The 15,926-nt window shown below is 41.3% G+C and overlaps 2 protein-coding genes across 3 annotated transcripts; both read left to right on the plus strand.

The window, feature by feature from the left end:
• Positions 1 to 1,033: 1,033 nt before the first annotated feature.
• On the plus strand, positions 1,034 to 9,937 carry ino80e (INO80 complex subunit E). 2 transcript variants are annotated; one of them, XM_058403142.1, is made up of 8 exons: positions 1,034 to 1,149; positions 1,462 to 1,544; positions 1,639 to 1,709; positions 3,956 to 4,008; positions 6,447 to 6,519; positions 7,452 to 7,569; positions 7,901 to 7,999; positions 9,008 to 9,937. In XM_058403142.1, the coding sequence occupies exons 2-8, from the start codon at positions 1,464 to 1,466 to the stop codon at positions 9,203 to 9,205; spliced, it is 693 nt and encodes a 230-aa protein (XP_058259125.1). In that variant the 5' UTR covers positions 1,034 to 1,149; positions 1,462 to 1,463; the 3' UTR covers positions 9,206 to 9,937. The 2 variants fall into 2 exon arrangements, with proteins under 2 accessions (XP_058259125.1, XP_058259132.1); XM_058403149.1 differs by lacking the exon at positions 7,901 to 7,999.
• Positions 9,938 to 12,332: 2,395 nt separating this feature from the next.
• Positions 12,333 to 15,133, plus strand: LOC131359974 (uncharacterized). The gene is made up of 2 exons (XM_058400125.1): positions 12,333 to 12,898; positions 13,481 to 15,133. Exons 1-2 carry the CDS (start codon positions 12,605 to 12,607, stop codon positions 14,645 to 14,647), a joined length of 1,461 nt encoding a protein of 486 aa, XP_058256108.1. The 5' UTR covers positions 12,333 to 12,604; the 3' UTR covers positions 14,648 to 15,133.
• The last annotated feature ends 793 nt before the right edge of the window (positions 15,134 to 15,926 follow it).

The following is a 15,926-nucleotide window of genomic DNA, read 5'->3' on the forward strand; positions in this document are numbered from 1 at the left end:
TATATAAAAAAAAAAAATAGGCTTGTTTGCTTTTATCAGTGGGGCTTTGTTTTCATCAACCAGTTCATTTTCACCTCCGAGGACAGCATGGGTACGTTTCAGGGCCACTGCTCTGTCTTAGACTAATTTTAATTCATTGCAAACAATGTTTTCTTTCACTTCTACACCTGCTGTAGTTTTAATTGCAGTTTCCTCCCAATTATTCCTAGCTCTATCTTGGACCTGGGGCACAGCTCCAACCGCAGCCATACCAAGATTGAAACTCCGTCCAAGTCTCATCTACTGTCAAAAAAGTCTGCCAGACGGACGTTACTCCCACTGCTACTGATTCTACCCAGGCCGTACAATCTCGCACCCAAACCTCGTAGTGTTAAACCCTTCATTGTTAAAACTGTAAATAGAGGTGTCCAATTAACTAAGGTGGTGCCTGACAACCCAACCATGCTGTTCTCTGATTACTTTATACAAACACAAACAAGAATGCATTCAAATACACTCTAAACACTCCAAAACATTCAAAAACACTTTAAATGCTCTAAACCATTCAAAAATTACTCCCACACTATCTATCTATTAGATAGATAGATAGATAGATAGATAGATAGATAGATAGATAGATAGATAGATAGAGGGGGAAGGAGGGGGGATAGATAGATAGATAGATAGATAGATAGATAGATAGATAGATAGATAGATAGATAGATAGATAGATAGAGGGGGAAGGAGGGGGGATAGATAGATAGATAGATAGATAGATAGATAGATAGATAGATAGATAGATAGATAGATAGAGAGTACAAATGTTAATTATTCTCGTTTAGTGGTATGATACACTAAGCTACGACGTTCAGTACCTTTACAAATGAAAAGTCTCTAAGAATTCTATTTTCATTTAAATATGGAAATAAACAAATGCTTTAATTACATTGATTGTGTTGCTAAATAGACTATAATTCCTACTTTAATTCCATATTAATCAATATTATAATGTTGTTATTTAGATATATAAAAGTTTGATACAGTTCATATCCGGCGCATGGTTATAGCGAAAGCGGAAGTAAACAATGTCTGTACCGTTTGTTCGTTTTGAGTTCTTCATGTGAAATATATATTTCAGCGGAGTTCATTTCTTACACGTCTGTAACTCAGGTCAGTGTCTCAATCTCCTGTCAATGTAAATGCATTTAAAAATAAAAAATAAAAGAGTCGTCGATACTTACAGGCTGCTGAGAGCATCAAACATCTGACCATGCTAACGGAGAGGATGGCTCTCAGGTTATTAGGTGCAGGGAATCTAAACAAATCTATAGTAGAATTAATCACCATCATACCATCTCAGGGTGTTTAATTACTAATGAGAGAAATACGACAGCTTTTACATCTTAAATATAGTACACTGTATTTGCTTTACAAATTTGACCTTTATTATTTCACTGTACCCTAATGTCATTTCCTCTCCAGACATGAACGGCCAAGCCGACTTAGATGTGGACTACAAGAGGAAATACAAGAACCTGAAGCGCAAGTTAAAATTTTTGGTTTATGTAAGTACACTTTCTTTTCTCTTTGTGTGCATTCATGGTGTGTTTTAGGATGTTTGACGAATCCCCACTTCATTTGGGTCTTGTTTCATTTTAGGAGCAAGAATGTTTTCAAGAGGAGCTGAGAAGAGCACAGAGAAAGCTCCTGAAGGTCTCCAGAGATAAAAGGTTTAACACTTTCCCTCAGCATCATTGCATATACACCGATCAGCCATAACATTATGAGCACTGACAGGTGACATGAGTAACACTGGTGATCTCATCATGGCACCTGTTAGTGGGTGGGATATATTAGGCAGCTAGTGAACATTTTGTCCTCAAAGTTGAAGCAGGACAAATGGGCAAGTGTAAGGATTTGAGCGAGTTTGACAAGGGCCAGATTGTGATGGCTAGACGACTGGATCAGAGCATCTCCAACACTGCAGCTCTTGTGGGGTGTTCCCGGTCTGCAGTGGTCAGTATCTATCAAAAGTGGTCCAAGGAAGGAACAGTGGTGAACCAGTGACAGGGTCATGGGCAGCCAAGACTCATTGATGCACGTGAGGAGCAAAGGCTGGCCCGTGTGATCCGATCCAGCAGACGAGCTACTGTTGCTCAAATTGCTGAAGAAATTCTGATAGAAAGGTGTCAGAATACACAGTGCATGACGGGTCAAGGCTGTTTTGCAGCAAAAGAGGGACTAACGCAATATTAAATAGGTGGTCATAATGTTATGCCTGGTCATTATACACTGATGGGCCATAACATTAAAACCCCTGACAGGTGAAGTGACACTGATTATCTCTTTACAGTGGCACTTGTCAAGGGGTGGGGGTTATATTAGGCAGCAAGTGATGAACAGTGTAGGAAGGAGAAAAAATGAGCAACATAAGGATTTGAGTGACTTTGACAAGGGGTAAATTGTACTGAGATGTGCAAAACAAAATAACAAAACCGAAAACACAAGGACAATTCAGACAAACAGGAAAAGGTAGGTATAGCTTGAGAAAGGAATACTTAATTCTTGATTGGACGAGGCATCTGTCACTCAAGATATACAAGAATTTGGATATTGTGTATCTAAAAAAGGTGTCATCTTTCTTGTACATGTGTAGAGTTCTGTCTTTACTTTAAACCGTTTTTTTTCTATTTAAATCTAAGAATATAACAAACCTATATATTTATGTTTCTAAGAAAATGGAACTCATTCAGTGCTACTTTGAGTAAGAATGCTTATATGCCCTGATTTTGGATATACTGATATATCATGGCATAAAGATTAATTTGCTTTGTCAGAAACACACCTAAAGAACGCAGGTATGCTTTGAAGACAAAACTATTTCAGATTAAAGGATGTAAGGAATGCTATAAGAGCAGAGCTGTGTTCATACACACACAAATCCACTTTCTACTACTGCAGTCAGCTGTACTTCCTGTATATCTCGAGTGTCGTCCAGTCAGCGGTGACAATTCCAGGTTTGTCTGAATTGTTGTTGTGTTTTTGTAGTTGTTATTGTGTTTTCTGATTTGTTATTTTGTTTTGCACTTCTTGGCCACCGTAAAATTGTGACAGCTAGACGACTGAGTCAGAGTGGTGTGTTTCCTGCATGTAGTGGTTAGTACCTATCAAAATGCTCCAAGGAAGTAAACCAGGGACAGTAAAACAGGGACATGTGTACACAAGGACTGATCGCGCAGAAGATTTGACTCCCTGTCCACTGCATCATAAATCACTGAAAAAGTGAATGCTGGCTATGGTCAAAAGGTGTCATCACAGCTTGCTGTGTGTGGAGCTGTGTATCCACAATCTGATCAGATGCTGACTCGTGTCCACTGCTTAAAGCACCTACAATTAGCATGTGACCATTAGAATTAGACAGTGGAGTAGAAGGTGACCTGGACTGAGGAATCAAGTTTTCTTTATAGCAAGGAGGGTAGTGTTCTACCAGGCAGGACTCAAGCTTCCCGTTCATGTGGATGTTACTTTGATGCACACCACCTACCTAAACATTGTTTCAGATTGAGGTGGCCTCTTTCAGCAGGATAATGCTCCCTGCCACACTGCAAAAACTACTCAGGAATGGTATGAGGAACATGACAGTTCAACATCAAATTCCCTGGATCTCAATCTGATCGAGTGTCTGTGGGATGTGTTGGATGAACAAGTCTGATCTATAGAAGCACCACCACACAACTTACAGGACTTAAAGGATCTGCTGTTAAAGTCTTGGTGTCAGATGCCACAGCACACCTTCAGAGATCTAGTGGAGTCCATGCTTAATGGGTCAGAGCTGTTTTTGCAGCCCAAGCAGGACCTACCCAGTATTCGGCAGGTGGTTTCAGTGTTATGGCTGATCATTGTGTATGTATTTGTAATGTGTGTGTACCATCTAGTAGGTACATGGTAACTAATCTGCCTTTCTTTTCTGTCTCAGTTTCCTGCTAGACAGATTGTTGCAGTATGAGCGGGTAGACGAGGACTCATCTGGTAAGTCTTCTTTCCAGAACTAGATTTCTTCTTACATATGTATGCTTTTAAAGGTCCCAGCTACGTCATGTTCATCCACTAGCCATTAGCATCAACTCGAGTGACTTAGATGGCGCTCCTCCACTTAGTCAGAGAACCACAGTTACGTACATATCCTTCCGGACCTAGTGCAGACTGCATATTAAAGCCATCGCAAGCATTTGTAACACCGACTCAGCAGTGCATTTCCTGCAGTACTGACTACTGTAAGTGCTGATTATTGCTCACAGCCTTACTATTATTTCTTCATGAGGATGATGGGCACTCAAGTGTGGTGCTCGTGTTTAATGATAAGGTCCACAGAAGTGCTGATACTGATCATATGTGAGAATAAGAATCACTTTAGTCCTAATGCTGTTCCTTCTGAGGATAAAATCACCCAATTGCTCTCAAATGACTGCTGAGTATGAGAATACTTGTAGGGTAGTGATACTGCTTTCTATTGACACTGAAGTGTAGATGTAGATCTTACTTGAGCGAATCGCAGCACTGTACTCTATTGAGGATGAGATCACTCATTATAGGGCTGTGTACTAATACTGTACCAGAACACACAGGGTGTGATGAGGTTGTTCAGTGTGGCAAATCCTTGACACCACTTCACAATGTCTGATGAATATTTACATTTACAGCATTTGGCAGACACCCTTATCTAAGAGCAGCTTACAGTTTATCTTATTTTACACAACTGAGCATCTGAGGGTTAAGGGTCTCGCTGAGGGAACCAGCAGCTTTTTGGACCTGGGATTCAAGCTCACAACCTTCCGCTCAGTAGTCCAATGTCTTAACCAATAACCACTACTATTAGTGCTGCACAGAGTTGGCCCAGGGCAATCTTTTTTTGTTTACCCATTGGGCTAACCTCGTTTTAGACAGCCATACCCCTCATTGCCTTTTCCTCCAGTTAATTTTATACATGGCTTTGAAACTAAGTGAGTCTTTAGGGGTTTGATCAGTCTTTGTATTGACCTCATCTTTATCATCATCCATTTATATACCCCACTTCTTCTGGACTGTTGTGATGGTGTGAAAGAGCTCTCGCACTGTTTAAATACTTCATTAGTTCATATTTGAGCCAAAGAGATTCAGTCACCCAGTGCTACCTGAACCTGTACAGCCACCAGTTGAGGATGGAGGTGCTGATATTTTGAGGAAGACAAACTTGCCTTCTCATTTGTGTCAATAAGACAAATCTCATTAGTTGCCCTATTGCTATTCCTCTCAGAACTTCCTGTCAGCCCACTTCCTCTTCTATTATAGGCATCATCTCCGTTATGGCCAAGCTTACCTAGTGGCACAGCTTACACTTCTATGTGATCCAATCCAATTCACAAATGAGCGTCAGCATTTTTCAGGTCGTGTACAGTGTGTTGCCCGTGATATTAACACTACTAAGGCTGCTGGTGTCTCTTCTGGCAGCTTCGACTTCATCCCTGTGGTTTCCACATATGTCACTGCAGCCATTACGCTGCATGTGCTCGTATACCAGGTCACAGCTTTCCTGTGCTCTTTCGAACATGGTTAGTGAAACCGGTACACTGTGGAGTGTAGCCTAGCCTCTTACTTGTGCTGAAGTACTTCAAAATGGGTCAAGCATCTGATCCAGTGTATTCGGTGTAAGATTTCTGCAGTAGTTTTGCCAAAGAGGCTTTGATGCAAATGATCTCCTGCTGTGTTGTGCTCCAGGGTTAAACTCTGACCTTTTTTAAATGCTCTATTGGCAGGTTATCAGTCCTCCAAGCTCAGAGAATGACATTTACTGAAAATACATCACAGTGTCTCTGTACATACGAGGCAGCTGTAATAAGTTCCAGCAAGCTTTGCAGTTTGGCTCGTGCCCTTTGTCAGATCATCGACTCTAGACATTCACGACGTTGTTCTTTCCTCCCTGCAGAGCCGAACGCTCGAACCATTTGTCAGCTGATTTGATCCATTTGATCAAGCTCAACTTCCTTTCCCTAGCAGACTGTCAAGAAGAGTTATGCTGCAATTAGGACAGTATCCATTATGCAGCAATTAGAGCAAGGATGTGTAAGTGCTTGTCTGAGGTTCTCTGGTCCTCGAGATGACCATCGTTGCAATATAAGAAATTAAGAAATCAGAGAAGATTCAACAAAGTCAAAAGTCGAGTCGTCAGTAAACAAATCACCTCAGGTGCCTGTCAATACACTCTCCATGACTGTGCAGATTTCACACAGGCCTTTACAAGGATTTCTGGTGACTTCTTAACATCTCGAATCTGCTTCGGCAGCAAGACGGGAACGGGAACATCCCGGCTGACCTCAGCTAGGGAGCGAGCTCACAGGAAACACTCCATTACAGCTTGAATGATGCGAAAGTGTCTTGAAGTAAGAATATATTATTGTGCTATACACCACTAATGAATGGTTGTGTTACAGACTCGGACGCCACAGCGTCCTCAGACAGCGAGGGAGAAGTTCCGAGGGAAAGAGAAAGAGAACCAGGAAAGAAGTGAGTCCAGGATATGTTATGAAGTGACTAGCCTTGTGTTTGTGTAGCTGGTTGCATTGTGTATGTGTTTAGCTTTTCGATCTGCCTTGGAACTTTATATGAAAAATGTGGAGTAACTGAACTGTGGAGTTATGTAAATAGTATTCCGAAGAGAGTTACAGTGGAACCTTGGCATACGAATGTCTTCCCTTACGAATTTTTGCCTTATGAATTGAAATTATGCAAGAATTTTGCATCGGCATATGTAGCATTTGCGACATACGAACAAACCAAACCTAAGTTGCACATATGTCTAGGAGCCTTTCAAAAGATGTTTGCGTCAGTGGAAAGCCAAGAGATGGCAACCAAATTTGCGAATTTTAGGAATTTGTTTGTCAGTGAAAGCTTTTTCGAAAGAGACAACCCACCATACCAACATCGCATTTGGCAAGCCACGTGATTTCTTGCGAGGTTTTTTGTTAACAGATTGGTAGCGTGGTGGTCTGTTCAATTTTTAGCCCAAGCTTGGTGGCACGACTTCCTGTGAGGAGCCTTGACCCTTGGAAATTGGTAATATTGGTAATATTTTTGAGCGGGTGGAACGGATTATCTGCGTTTACATTATTTCTTATGGGAAAATTCATATCACAGTACAAATTTTCGTCTTAAAAACTCTGAATTAAATTCCTATGCCATGGTTCCACTGTACTATGTTATATATTTACTTTATTTATTCCAAGTGCACTGTTTGATATGCAACTATATTTAATGAAGAGACATTTGGCTTAGATTGAATCAAAAACTGTCTCAGTATGATTATGCTTTGAAGCCAAGGATTATCAAATGTTACCTGTTTTGTATGAACTCATTTAACAGTTGAACTTTGTTCAGCAGCATTAAGTCTTAAGTCTTTGTGCATTCCTGCGTAACCTCAGTGATTATGTAAACCTCAGGAGGAGAAGTCCCGGAGGTCCGTCCCTCGCTTCGTCCTCGTCCCCCCAGCCCTCTCTCCTCTCTCGGCCCGGAGCGAACGCTCTCCAGGCTTCGGCACCTGCTCAGTATCTCAACGCGGTGAGGAGTTTCTACATCACAGTTTTACATCACTTACCTCATCCAGCATCGGCCTACTGCTTTCAGTCTGAAACACTGTTGAATTTGATCATATATTAGTTCTGTTTGTTTTTGTTTTTTGGACATTTTTATTCATTCATCCTTTTCTTTCTCTTTTCTGTTGTCGTCTCGTCACATCATCTGCTTATTTTCCGACCCATGTCTTATGGGGTGGGGACTGTGTGTGCGGACATGGTGGTGGATTGCACTTGTGTGTGTCTGGGACTGTGTGTGTGTCTGTGCGTGCATGTCTGTGTGTGTGTGTGTGTGTGTGTGTGTGTGTGGTAAGCAGTTACCCTTCCCACCTGACTATTTGGCTCCCTCTGCTGAGCGAGTGAGGAAAGAGAGAAAACCAAAACCACCAAAACAGAGAAAAGAGTCTGCAGGAAAGGTGAGAGAGAGAGATAATGAGAGGAAAAGAGGACAGGAAGTCTGAAATGGCTTCGATTATTTCTTGACTAACAGCCTTTTCTTTTCTTTTCCTTTTTTGTTGTTTTAAATCTTTCCATTTTCCTAAATATTGCTGCTGTCACTAGTGGAATCAAAAACATAATTTTTTACTGACTCATAAAATTCCAGTAGGAGGTTTAAATGTCTACATACTAAAGATTTGATGAATAAATGGCTCTGGTTATTTGGAAATGAATCAGCATCATGACATGGACATGTTAGAGTCTGAAAGAGAAGGAGGTCCTGTTTAGTTTATAAATTAACATACGATTATTTTGTCGTGAAGAAAAATATCACGAAAAGTTAATTTCTTTGTGTTTCTCAGTTCCTTCAGGAATTAGATTTTTTTTTTAATCCGAGATGTACTTTTTTGAGGATTTGTTTCGCTAAAACACAATAAAATCTATGACTTATTTATTATAAATAAACAGTAACAGTGTATAAATTATAATCTGTGTGATGGTGAATCAGCACCATTTCATAATACAGTGGCTAACTATTAAATAAGGAACAATCCAGGGACAGGAAACTGCATCACATGTTGTTAAAGCTATATATAAATAGTGCAGATGAATCCCTGAAGAGGGAAGTGATGGTCCATTAGTGCATTAGGCTGCATTAGAGACAGGAGTGTGGGTGTGGGTTTAAAAAAAAAAAAAAAAAAGGTGTGAGATAGAGAGAGAGAAAACAAACTGAATAGAGAGCAGCGAGAAGGCTGTACTGTATGTTCAAGCAGATTATTAATGTCTTAAATATATCATCAATATATGGTTCTTTTTGGTTAACATCATAAATATAATATTAACCATTATTTTAAAGAAATAATGTAGTTCAAATACAAAACACTGCGCTAACATGATGCCATTATATTTTGACAACACTACATGTAATAATTTTAGTCTTTATTTATCCATCTATCTATTTATTTATTTATTTATTTTCCCCCCAGGTGGTTCCTCCGTTAGCGTCTAACTACCCAGCAGGCAGTGCGCCGGGCGCGGGTTCGTTCAGCTGGGTCCCACGGCAGATGCTGAGTGGAGATGCTGCAGAGGAGGAAGGAGACAGTGAAGGAGAAAGCGATGGAGGAGAAGAAGAGAGAGGAGAGGCAGAGGAAGCAGAGCTGGTTATTGACATTCCTAACGAGTGAAGGTGAACTGGATAAAAAGACTTTAGCAGCAGTAAAAGGAAACCTCAAGGAAACGGCATTGATCCAGCTGTTGTCTTGCTGTCTCTTTTACACCATTTTTTAAAATAGTAATGCTACGGTGCATAGGATTTTTTGGGGGTGGGGTTAAGTCTGGAAAAATACACCGTGTGGTAGTAGGAATTCTGATTCGGTTTGGAGGGAAATTTCAGATTTGTGTCATACGTCCGCTCAGATACATCCCACTTCATCATGCCATGCCTGAAAGACAGAATCAAAAAAAGGAAGACGAAGCTTTTCTCTTTATAGAAAGCTTATGTCGCTAGATGTTTTGGCTGAGACACACCTGTACTCTATACACCCATTCAGGATCAGATAACCTTTATACGGTAGAATTATTTTAACCCTAATAAGCGTTTGCTAATTCGGCATTTCTGTCTGCAAGCTGTCTGTTACAGAACCTGTGTGTGGTGTCACTCAGTAAGGACATCAGATGCTTTTTAAAGTGTTCAAACCAATCATCTGGTCATTCTGACTAGAGTACATTTGTGGAAAAACAGAGACATGCTCTACAAGTTGATCTACTGTCATGTTCAACAGCCAGCTCTGAGATATAGATGTATATATTGTTTGTGAAGTAAAATGTTTCATATATGGTGAACTGTAAGCTGATTTTTGTTCACACTGTGAATTTTTTTGCATCAGTTCTGTAATAAACAAAAGAACTAAATCCTATTTGTGTCTACATTTTTCCCCCTAAAAATTGAGTTATTGGTTTAATCTACAGCCATACGTTAGAAAAAAAAAAGCCTTATGATGAGGTATAAAAGACAGTGGAAATCTCTGGAGAACTCCCTCTGTTAGAAATGATAGAAATTAGCGCACACAGATTCGGTTTGTTAGATAATTATACAAGACAATATAGAGCAGCAGTAGCTTTACAAAGGCTTTTAGTAGTACATTATCAATATAATTAACAATGGCACAAATTCCACCAGTCCATCAACTAAAGCTTGATGTAATTTGATTTATTGGAATATTATACACTCAGCTGTCACCTATGTGCCTGCCATGTCAGTGCCACTGGGGCAGTAGTGGCCCTGGGTTGTTGATTTGGGCATCGGGGTTCAAGCTGGACCCCTGAGCAAGACCCTTAACCCTCACTGCTCCAGGGGCTCTGCATCATGGCTGACCCTGCGCTCTGACCCCAACCTCCATAGTTGGGATATGTGACGGAAGAATTTCACTGTGCTGTATTGTATATGTGACAAGTAAAGGCTTCTGTATGTGTATAGAAGTATTCAGTTGAACCTCAGCATACTAATGTCCTTCTTTGCGAATTATCACCTTAAAAATTAAAAAAAGCAGTCAACCCACGATACCAACAATGCCTTCAGCAGGCGTTCAAAAGCTATGTGATTTTTCGGGCGAATTTATTTGTTGACAGATTGATGGCGTGGGTGGTCTGTTCTATTTTTTAGACCAAGCTTGGTGGAACGACTTCCTGTGAGGACCCTTGACCCTTGGAAATCGGTAATATTGGTAATATTTTTGAGTGGCTGCTACAGATTAGCTGCATTTACATTATTTCTTATGGGAAAATTCGTATCACAATAGAAAACTAGCCTCCAGAACAAATTAAATTTGCATGCATATGCTATATACTGGACAGAGTAGAGGGAGATGACAAATTGTGCATAACAGTTTTTAATTCTATACCTAGATACTACTACTATGTTGCGTAAGTGTTTACCCCCTTTGAACAAATCTGTAGAGTTGGAACTGAACATACTTATTTCCCATTATGTGCCATGAATCTATACAAAATAGCTCATAATACTTAAACTGGCGATAAAAAAAAAATTAATATAGATTGCAAAATTGATCAATTTAAGCTTAATTGTGATTAAATCAACACCTCTGTTGACAAAAAGTCCCTAAATCAGTTAAAAACAGTCGCCAATTATTATTAATTAACACGTTATTAATTGACAGCAGAGTATTTGAGAACAGTGACATGGTCTAGAGGAGGCCAAACACCAACAGCCAGTGACCAGTAAAGGGGCCAGAGATGCAACCAACAGATATATAACAGACGACATAAATGAATATGAGACTACCATCACCATGCTTTACTGTGAATACCTCTGCAATACACTTTATATTATTATTATTATTACATTATATTATTATTACTTTACATTGTTCTCTTAGTCAAGCAGATGGTATGTTTACATTACTGGCTACTGAGTGTTTATTTACTACACAAAGTTAACATAGAAAGTGTCCGAAATTGAGTTAGTTGTCCTTCAATCCATAGTCCAGTAGCTATACTGACATTGCCACTTGGGTGTGTGTTTTGTAGAAGACATCACAGGGAGTAATCAGAGTGTGAAATAAACACACAAACATGCACAGGATAAATAATATGGGAGAATGAATGTTGCAACCACACCTATCTTGCCCTGAGGCTCAGAGACCAGTTCAGGCAGGTAGCTTTGCAGTGTAGGGTTACAACACACACACACACACACACACAGCTTACTGTTGTCATACCGACAGAGCCTTACACAATTTTCACTGTTATTTGGAAGACAGGTTTAAAGTTGGTATGAAACATTAGATTGCTGTATTGAAGACATTTTTATTCTCTTTGTCTGCAAGCTTCTGCATAATTTATATGTTGTAAAAAGGTTGTTGCATGTTTCCTCTCACAGACAATTGTGTTGTCATGCTCCAACCTGGATGCTTTAAACACAGAGAACAGAACAGGTCTGAGCTTCAGTTTAGGACTACAGCTTGTTTTTCTGCATCCTTGAGAACCTGATATTCCATATTGATAGGAAAAGCGTGACAATTTCGATTCCTGCTGAGTTCATCTGAATACCTTCATCTGTCCATTTTCTTAAAACAGAAGGTTTATTGTAGAGAATAGAGGTTAGGGCTAGGTTAAGGTGTACACTGAAGTCAGAGATAATAATAGCAACATCTGTGAGAGGTTGAGAGAATATGCGAGAGAGAGTGTGTGTGTTCAGTAAAAGGGTGTGTGTGTGTGTGTCTGAGAGAATGCTGATTTACAGGTAACGCCATTAGGTGTGAGAGGGTGTGTGCACGGGTTTGTGTACATTACAGATGAAACACCACCACAACCAGCACCACCAGAGGAACTGATTTACTGCCATTAAAAAAAAAAAAGAAGAAGAATGAAACAGGAGAGCAGGAGGGGGTAAAAGCACCCAAGCTCTTAAGGCGTAGTCGAGAGAGCAGGAGCAGAGTGTAGAGAGAGTGGGAGGGAGAGGAAGAGGAAGAGGGGGTGACTTGCAGGATCGTATCCAGTGTAATTGCTGCCTCGGTGCTGTCATTTAGAGCCAGTGCCAGACTGCAGTGGAGAGGGTTTTGGCCATGCTGTGTGCAGCACGGAGGAGTAACGTGTGTCAGCCTGCAGCGCTGATCCTAGGCCTGCTCTCTCTGGCTCAAATTCTTCCAGCTTCAGAGCAACTCGAGTGCGAGGAAAGCTTCTACAGAAACACCCCCCCACAGCTGGTCACCGAGTCGGGCCTGGAGAGGAGATGCCACAGCCTGGGAGCCGGGCGCACTTTTGTTTCACTTTATGACCCTGGACACCAGTCGAACGTCTACACGGCTCTGCACCTGGGCCAGCACAATGTATGGGGCAAAGGAACAAGTGAGGAGTTGGTGAGAAGATTTGTTTTTCTAGTTCTTTCCATTGCTAAAATTGCTGTGAGGAGCCCAAGCTGTAACTGTAATTTAATTGTGCCTCCTCCTCCTGCTTGGTGGTAAATCACATTTTGTTGCAGATGGCTTTATGATTGTGCCTGATATGAGTTTGTCCTCTGGATGTATAGAAGCAGTTTAATATAGAGAGAAATGAAGCTTCTAGAGAATTCCATGGCTTCCAAATGAAGCGTGTATATAAAGATATTTAGTGTGCTTATGAAAAAGCTGACTAGGGAATCGATGTGAAGCTTAGGCTTAGAACAAAACACAAACTACAGCAAAATTTCTTAATGACGCTTCACCCGTTTAATGAAAGGAGCCATTTAGAGCCATTGCATACATTTGTGTCTCAGAACAGCTTCTTTCTTCTTTCATTCAGCCACAAAGGAAACTTTTCTTTTCTTGCTGCTATGTAGCAATGCTGGAAGTGCTAGAAAGCTGTACAAGAGAAACAATGCATGGCATGATTGGCCTGATCTTTTCTATTATTGAGATTTAAAGAAAGATAACATATTTTTTGTGTCCTCAAATGCTCTGCAGGACAAACCGAACGAGACAGAAGACATCCCGGCTTTGTACAAGAAGACCCAGGATGTAGCTTCATCGCAATCAGCTTCTCCTTTCCACAAACTGGATGCTCTTATTGCAGAGGTGGTAGAAAGCAGGACCGTGCCACGGTGCTCTAAAGCAGGAGGAAGCGTGTACGTTCAGAGCGGCATGGGTGGGCTGAGCCAGACGAAGGCAGATGTGCTGTGGTCAGCGGCGTGCTGCGATGTTCCCAGTGGACAAGGCAGCTTTGGTATCGGAATGGTCCAGAACGGTGAAGGAGAGCTGAAGCTGATGAGCGTGAAAGAGCTGGAGGAACTGCTGGGCGTTAAGGAGCTTTTCTCAGGTGGGTGTGGAGAGGCAGGAAGTCTTGAAGAACATGCACTAGAAATCAGTGAAGTTTCTGATGAAGACCCAGACGCAGACGCAGACAGAGCTGAGACGGACAAAAGCACCAAAGAGGACAAGGTGACCCACAGGACAGCAGATAGAGCCAAGTCTGATCCCAGCCAGGAAGAAAGCGCTAATGAAACAGAAAGCTCAGAGTCTCAAGGGGACAGCGTTATCGTCTACGTCCTGTCTTCTGTCATCCGTCTCCTGTACGCCCCTATCTCTCCGGTTGTCTCCACCCTGACCAACCTGCCCTATCAAGTCTGTTACGTCTTGCAGGAGGACGCCGCTGTCCTGGCATCGGTTCCCCGCGACAGCTTCAGTTTGGTTCAGAACCTGGGATCTGGTGTAGTTTCGGGTGTTGAGAACGTAGGCAGCGTCGCGTATCAAGTTGGGGAGCATAGCGTGTGCTCGCTCTACACGTTTATAAGCACGTTAGTAGGCACTCTTCTGCTCTCATGCCAGGAGGGACTGGCAGGTACAGGAACGCTAATGGGTGATGTTCTGGGGCTGGTGATCGGTGCATTGGGTGAGCTCGGGGAGTTTGGCACTGAGGTTATAATGCACATGTGCCAGGGGGTTGGTAGGTACGCGGGTGCAGTGGGTTCAGAGATGGGTGAACAGGGCATGTCAATAGGCCAAGGGATAGGCAACCTGGCATGGAGGGGACAGAAGGGAATTGGGCATGTGATTAGTACGGTGTTGGGCATTGTTGGGGGAATGCTGGGAAACACAGTGGAAAACATACAGGAAGCTTTCAGCAGGGAGTGAGAGAGCAGGAGGTATTTTTGTTTTGTGCATGAGTGCATGGAGCTGGTGCGAGCTTATTTATACTGCATTACATCATAGCCAGAGTCTTACTGCTGAAATGCAATCTGCACAAAAATACCTATGGCTCTTAAATGGAAAGATTTGGGACGGACATGAAGGTCTCGTTTGGATTTGAAGGATTATTGATTTGATATGTAAAATAAACGTGAGTGCCATCATCATAATAAGACCGTGATGTAAGCTTTTATACTGTGCGATATTATGCAGCTCAGTCTCGTCCTCTTTAATTGTTTTTGTTTAATTGTCCGGCTTTGCCTTGGTGACCCTGGTTGTAAAGCTAAATATCAGAATCTGTAACATTAAAAACCTGGTGTTCAGTGTCAGCCATCTGAGTGTTTTGTGCCCAGTCATCTCTTCAGTGAAACTGAGATCCCTCTGCACCAAATCCAACCTGATCCATGTCTGAATAAAAGATTGTTTCATGGATTTTGGATCCTCATGTCATTTATTCTGCTAAATCTTTTTTTAATGTACATTTCTAAGTTGTGGGGGGAAAAAAATGTATTTTTGTGAAGGAAAGTCTTTACAGTAAGTGCTTACAGGATCGCCAGGGAATCTCTGTCAAAGGGTAAATGTTCTAAAAGCATCTTTATGATAGGAAGACACTCTGCTGTAGGGTTGTACATAAAACCGTTACCCAGAGGAGCATCTTTTTAATGTTTTAAAGAATAAACTGCAGATTCATCATTATTAGGGTAAGCAATGTAAGCAGAATATAACATGAAAGGACAGAATTTATTTTCATTTTCTGATTGCGTGTAAAAGCATAAAACCAAAAGGAACAATGACTATGAGGTGATGTGTGTGTGTTGTATACCTACTAAACAGTTTTCTAATACAGTCAGTGATCTAATGCTCAAAAAGCTTTACTTATTATTATTATTTATGTATTATTTCTATCCAGCCATCCATTTCCTGTAGCACTTTTCCTATACTGGTTCACTGGGATCCTGGAATCTGTCTCAGCAGACTCTGGGTACAAGGTGGGGGACACCCTGGATGGGGCGTTAACTTGTCACAGGGCACAATCACACCCATTTAGAACAATTTAGAGATGATGATCAGCCTATAAAGAATGTCTTTGAACTTGGAGAGGAAACTGGACTAACCACAGGAATCCCACAAAGCATAGGGAGAAACTACAAACTGTACACACTCCAGGAAGAGGTGGGAATCAAACCCCCAACCCTGAGAGTCAAAGCCCCCTTCTGCATTATTT

The sequence above is a fragment of the Hemibagrus wyckioides genome, linkage group LG01 (assembly GCF_019097595.1).
Source record: "Hemibagrus wyckioides isolate EC202008001 linkage group LG01, SWU_Hwy_1.0, whole genome shotgun sequence".
NCBI classification, from domain to species: Eukaryota; Metazoa; Chordata; class Actinopteri; order Siluriformes; family Bagridae; genus Hemibagrus; species Hemibagrus wyckioides.

Bases quoted from the DNA above. Each gene is read 5' to 3' on its own strand.
- ino80e (XM_058403142.1), top strand. From the start codon at position 1,464: ATGAACGGCCAAGCCGACTTAGATGTGGACTACAAGAGGAAATACAAG. The intron at 4,009-6,446 runs GTAAGTCTTCTT...GTTGTGTTACAG, and splicing joins GGTAGACGAGGACTCATCTG to ACTCGGACGCCACAGCGTCC. The intron at 7,570-7,900 runs GTGAGGAGTTTC...TGTGGTAAGCAG, and splicing joins CTGCTCAGTATCTCAACGCG to TTACCCTTCCCACCTGACTA.
- LOC131359974 (XM_058400125.1), top strand. From the start codon at position 12,605: ATGCTGTGTGCAGCACGGAGGAGTAACGTGTGTCAGCCTGCAGCGCTG. The intron at 12,899-13,480 runs GTGAGAAGATTT...AATGCTCTGCAG, and splicing joins AAGGAACAAGTGAGGAGTTG to GACAAACCGAACGAGACAGA.